At 50.5% G+C, this 6245-nt stretch overlaps 1 protein-coding gene across 1 annotated transcript; it reads left to right on the top strand.

Annotated features, from left to right (window-relative positions):
• The first annotated feature begins 1017 nt into the window (after positions 1-1017).
• On the top strand, positions 1018-5970 carry LOC130491697 (F-box only protein 6-like). Its single transcript, XM_056865484.1, has 5 exons — positions 1018-1276; positions 2380-2506; positions 3599-3694; positions 5592-5721; positions 5842-5970. The coding sequence occupies exons 1-5, from the start codon at positions 1018-1020 to the stop codon at positions 5968-5970; spliced, it is 741 nt and encodes a 246-aa protein (XP_056721462.1).
• Positions 5971-6245: the final 275 nt, after the last annotated feature.

Genomic DNA, 6245 nt, shown 5'->3' with positions numbered 1-6245 from the left:
TACGTTGAATAATTGCCTTGCCTACTGCATGTACAGTTCTTTAGAGCACGCACAGCAGCCCTGTAAGGTAGGCTAATGTCTGTATCCCTTGTATTGCTGTGGCTTGAAGTCAAATGATTTTAATGAGCCAGGGAGGGGCCGTGGTTCAGTGGTAGAGCATCTGCTTGGCATGCAGAAGGTCCCAGGTTCAATCCCCGGCATCTCCAGTGAAAGGGACTGGGCAAGTAGGGGATGTGAAAGTCCCCTGCCTGAGACCCTGGAGAGCCATAGGGAGGGGCTGTGGCTCAGTGGCAGAGCCTCTGCCTGGCATGCAGAATGCCCCAGGTTCAATCCCCAGCATCTCTGGTTAAAGGGACTAGGCAAATAGGTGATGTGAGAGACCCCCGCCTGAGACCCTGGAGAGCCGCTGCCAGTCAGAGTAGACAGTACTGACTTCGATGGACCAAGGGTCTGATTCATTATAAGGCAGCTTCATGTGTTCATATGTTCGATGCCAGCTTGAAATACAGTGACAACCTCACCTGAGGCAAAAAACAAATGTTTGGCAAGCCTCTGGAAAGAAATAAGGCCCCCGAACTGTAGGGGACCTGGGCTGTCAGTGGTCAAGGGCTTGCCAATGATCCCAGTGCCTTTGCGCTCATTGGTTGGAACTACAGAAGGTGGGGCAAAATTGCTGTTTACTTACAGTTAAATTAAAAGCAGAGGGAATTATCCAATTTTCTTATTTTTTTCTAAGTGAAAATGGAAATTTTAAGGAAGAAGCATCAAAGACCTCAATGGGCTGAAACTCCCCCTGTGACCTCTGGCATCTAGACAGCTACTGATGGCTGCCCATTTATTTATCGTTTCTCTGTCCCAGCTCTCCCTGGTGCACCCAGCACTGCATACTCCAACTAAAGCTACAGCTCCCCCCAGATTCCAGTCTCTACAGACTTCAGATTTGTGGAGTGGGGCATATGGGATTACGCGGCAGGAGCTGCTCTCCGTTTGTCCTTCTGCAGCAGCCTGCAAAGGAAGATGGTCAGCATCCAAGACTTGCCCACTGACATCCTTCTGGATCTGCTCTCTCGGGTCCCCTGCAGGGATCTGGTCCGCAACTGCCGGCTGGTTTGCTTGCAGTGGCGAGATCTGGTGGATCTGGCAACGCTGTGGAAACGCAAGTGCTTACAAGAAGGTTTCGACCCTGAAACGCCAGGCAGGAGTGTCCCGGACTGGAAGATCTTCTACTTTCTCTGTATTATGAAGAGGAACTTAATCCAGAACCCCTGCGGTGAAGGTTTGTCCCCATGCATGTGCAAGAAAAAAAATGCCTCCTGTAGCTAAACCTCATAGAATCAGAGTTGGAAGGGACCACCAGGGTCATCTAGTCCAACCCCCTGCATAGTGCAAGAAATTCACAACTACTTCCCCCACACACCCAGTGACTCCTACTCCATGCCCAGAAGATGCCCAAGATGTCCTCCCTCTCATGAACTGTCTAAGGTCACAGAATCAGCATTTCTGACAGATGGCCATCTAGCCTCTGCTTTAAAACCTCCAGGGAAGGAGAGCTCACCACTTCCCGAGGATGTGTCTTTGGCCCTTCTTTTTAAACTGTTGGGGATCTCAGAGCTTCTGAAATATCAAATGATATAGCCTTCCTGGGGTCGGACTATTTCAGAATGCAGGTAGGAAGAATCATAGAGTTGGAAGGGACCACCAGGATCATCTAGTCCAACCCCCTGCACAATGCAGGAAATTCACAACTACCTCCCACACACACACCGTGACCCCTACTCCACACCCAGAAGATGGCCCAAACTTTCAACTTTTCACCATGTAAAAACCAGTGTAGCATACATGTCAGACTTTTTTATTTTTTTAGACTTATATCCCACTCTCTATCTCAGCCAAGGCTAGGCTCAGAGCAGCTAACATCCATTAAAAATCATACCATCGGTACAATACAAAAGTAGGTTAGGATTTAAAACCATCATGTCTCACCATGAAAATCCAATTGGCGCCCACCCATCGGCACACAGGTCTGTAGCCAGCCCAGGAGAGAGCAGTCAGGGCCCCCACCCAATCACCCAGATGAAGTCAGGGGCAAGGAGACCAGGTATGATGGAATACCGTCGCTGCCCTTAACCATAGGCCTGGCAGAACATCTCAGTCTTACAGGCCCTGTGCAATTGCACTAGGTCCCTGGTCTCACTGGACAGAGAGTTCTGCCAGGGACAGACTAGCCCTGGAAAGGCCTGAGTTCAAATCCCCACACTTTGTTTGTTTTGTGTGAGGACAGAATTAAAACATACCCTTGCAAAGGATAACCTGTCTGCTGCAGCGCTCACTGTTCAAAGACTCCCCCACCCCTGACCCTCTTTGTGGTTTTTCCCCCAGAGGGCTTCAACTTCTGGGAAATCGAGTCGCACGAAGGAGACAAGTGGCGGATCGAAGAGCTGCCCGGAGCTCGGAGAAGGGACTTTCCCCACCAGCCTGTCCCGAAATATTTTGTCACATCTCAAGGGTGAGGACTGTTGTCCTGCGCAATCCAATATCAATTTTGTTTGTGACAGCTACAAGATTAATATGAACCGTTGTGTGTAAGATGTTTATATGTTTGTTTGTAATGGCCTACGGTGAAATGCAAATAAAACCATTCATTCATTCAAGTGTAAGACATCGATTCTGCCTCTTGCAGGGTCCGTCAGACCAACTTGGTTCTTGACTTGAGCCGAGACTTTCTGGGCAAAGCTTCAGAAGTGATTTCCTCACTCTGTAAGGCAGAAAGTCAACCCCGTAAATAATTAAAACCTCAAGCCCTGCTGGATCAGAGAAATTGTCCATTTAGGCCAACATCCTTTTTCCAGCAGAGGACCACAAGATGGTCCCAGAAGGCCGGCAAGCAGGGGCACAGGGAAAAGGTCTCCCTTTATTGTTGCAATGGGCATTTAGAGGTATACTGCCTCTGAATATGGAGGTTCCATTTTGAGCTGTCGTGGATGCTTTCCTCTATTGTTTAATCCCCCATTGGAAAGCCGTGCATGTACGAGTGCTTCCTGGGAAGGGGAGGAAGAGGGTCTGGAAGCTTCCATGAGTGGGAATCTGAAAGGGAGATTAGAATGCAGCCCTCTTCTGACTGGCACAATTGGGGAGCCAGTGTGATGTAGTGGTTAAGAGCTGTGGTTAGGAGCAGTGGACTCTAATCTGGAGAACCGGGTATGATTCACCACTCCTCCACATGAACGGCGGAGGCTAATCTGGTGAACCGGGTTGGTTTCCCCACTCCTCCACATGAAGCCAGCTGGGTGACCTTGGGCAAGTCACAGCTCTGTTAGAGCTCTCTCAGCCCCACCTACCTCACAGGGTGTCTGTTGTGGGGACGGGAAGGGGAAGGTGATGGAAAGCCGGTTTGAGTCTCCCTTAAGTGGTAGAGAAAGTCGGCATATAAAAATCAACTCTTCTTCTTCCTAGGAGGGTGAGGAAGAGGGTCTGGAAGCTTCCAAAAGTGGGAATCTGGAAGGGCGATTAGAATGCAGCCCTCTCCCCTTCCCTCCAACTTTGCAAAGTTTGACTGCCTTGCAGGCGGTGGCGTTTTTAATTGTCGTCTGTCCCTCAGGCCCTGCACGAAGCATCAGCTCATCAGCTTAAGGAAAGAAGGTTACTGGGACGAGCTGATGGACGAGACCAAGCCAGATATCGTGGTGAAGGACTGGTGAGTGCGGGCAGGTGGCGGAGGACAATATGAAAAAATCAGGAGAAGAAAGAAGGTTGAGGAAGGTCTCGGGAGACGACGAAAACAGCAACAACACACTGAAATGAGTCCGGTGGGGGTTGTGTTGGCAGAGTATGCTCAGTACACAGAGGAGGGTCAGACTCACTGATTAAAGATGTAGTTCCCTCAATAAAGGCAACTTTATTTTAGGATAGGAAAGCTGAGAGAGAGCCTCTAGCTGTCTATCTAGCTAAGGAGGGAGAGAAATTACTTCTGAGAAGGAGGAAATTGTCCCCTAAGAATATCAGTCTAAGGACAGACAAGAGGTATGGGGAAAGGGTGAAAAGGGTCTCTAACCTTACAGCCCTAACTAGCCGACCACGCCCACCCCCTGCTGCGACATATCCGACTCTTCCAACAGGTTGTGAGCCTCATCCTGATCCCCAGAGTGAAGGTGAGCCTTTAAAACAGCCCTGGGGGTGGAACAGTTGGTCTGTTTGTTTAAAACATTTGCTCCAGGCCAGCAGCCAACTCTGCACGGGCAGGTTGGCTCAGCTTTCTAGGGGGAGGGGTCCGTTCCAGGATAGCCCCCCACCAGAAATGTTCCCTGGGGTTTCAAGCACCCACCTGCCTGCTCCAGAACCAAGGGTGGCTGATGGAAACCTACATTCTAAGCAGGTGCAATAACACACACACTATAAGAACGCCAGACAGGTATTCATGTTAGTCTGCAGCAGCAATTCAGTGGGGTTTTCAAGGCAAGAGACATTCAGAGGTGGTTTTCCATTGCCTGCCTCCGCGTCACACCCCTGCTATTCCTTGGAGGTCTCCCATGCATATACTTGCCAGGGTCGGGGCTGAGAGTGTGTGACTGGCCCACCCAGCAAGCTTCCCCGGCACGAGTGGGGATTCGAACCTGGGTTTCCCAGGTCCTGATCCAACACCTTAACCACTACTCCATGCTGGCTCTCCCAGTGGCACTTAAAGATTAGCAAAATTACATTTGGGGGATACATTTTGTTAGTCTTTACGGTTGCATTCAACTCTTCCTTTTACTTTAGAGAACAGACATGAAACGGAGAAGTTATGCAAGTGAGCTGTATTTGGCTGCAAAGATGGTGTGGAATCTGGATTGTGCAAACAGAGGGAATCTGGATTGCCTAGGAAGCAGAGCTTTAACTTGTCCTACTGGGGAATAACATTCATTGCGAATTCATTCCGGGAGCTGAGTTCTAGGCACGCTTGAACCCTGTTCAGATTGGGACTGCAGCGCTTGAGCAGAAGCAGTTTCAGCCTCCCCCCCTCTCGCCAACAGTTCCCCTGCCCCTGCCTCCTTGGGGGCTCCACATGTACCGATGGCGCACAGCTGGGTTTCCCCAGTAGAGCAAAGAGGGCTCCCCCAGGGCTGTTTGGCTGGGAGAACAACAGGAGGCTGGAGCCCCCTCTTCTCGTGTGTGATGGTCCTGATCCACGTGCCTGGGAATTGAGTTCCCAGCATAGGGCTCCTAGCACACGTCTGGCCTGGAGAGGCCTGGGGATGGGGACAGAATATGTAGCATGGCCCTCTGGTTTCTCTCTCTGCCAGAAAATATTTGAGCACGCCTACGCTGTGAGAGAAAATCTATTCTCTCCAAGATCAGAGGAACATGCCTATTATATCAGGTGCTGTGGAACACAGGCAGGATAAATGCTGCTGCAGTCATCTTGTTTGTGGGCTTCCTAGAGGCACCTGGTTGGCCACGGTGTGAACAGACTGCTGGACTCAATGGGCCTTGGTCTGATCCAGCAGGACTTTTCTTATGTTCTTATGTACGCTGCTGTCTTCCTTTGTCTGCCTCCTTCCTGGGTCACTGGCAAGGCAGCCCTTGATGCGTTCTGGCCTCTCCATCCAAACTAGGTTCCATTGCGGTTGCCCTTGCCGGTACCAGCTGCAGGTGAAGCTGCTCTCTGCCAACTTCAGAGTCCTCCAGGAATTTTGCCCCAAAGATGTGATTGTGGAGCAGTGTTCAGACAGAGAGTGGCGCGAGGTAGGTGCGTGGATTTTGCTCGGGGGTCCGTCAGCTCAACCTGGGAAAGAGTTTCTGAGACAGGCTGTTCTCTGCCCATCTCCGGCCTTATGCAGGTCCCTCTCCCTCTCTCGCCTTTAGGTCTCCTACACATTTCACAACTACCCTGCTGGGGTTCGCCATGTGGTCTTTAAACACGGAGGCCAGGGTTGGTATGGCATTCGAATCACCAACAGCAGCATCACCATCGGCCCGGAAACTGGAGAGTGACACAGATAGCTGTTGGAAAGCTCTGCCTTGGGAGCGCTTGGATTCTCTTGTGCAATTTGCACTCTGATTGCGATGGTCGCTTCAGACCTTCTCTGGAGTTGTACGTTTGTATCCGCCATCTCAGCCCTGAGCATTGCTGGCTAATGAAACTGGGGGGCCTCAGGTTGTTATGTGGGGGACTGCAGGTGGGACAGTTTTGAAAGCACTCAAACAATTGTTTATTTACGGCCCTTGGCCAGATAAAACAAAAAAAACATGGACTAAAATAATCTTGC

The sequence above is a fragment of the Euleptes europaea genome, chromosome 19 (genome assembly GCF_029931775.1).
Source record: "Euleptes europaea isolate rEulEur1 chromosome 19, rEulEur1.hap1, whole genome shotgun sequence".
In the NCBI taxonomy this organism is placed as follows: domain Eukaryota; kingdom Metazoa; phylum Chordata; class Lepidosauria; order Squamata; family Sphaerodactylidae; genus Euleptes; species Euleptes europaea.
The sequence above is the reverse complement of the archived record's forward strand: the minus strand, read 5'-3'. Positions and strand labels throughout refer to the sequence as shown.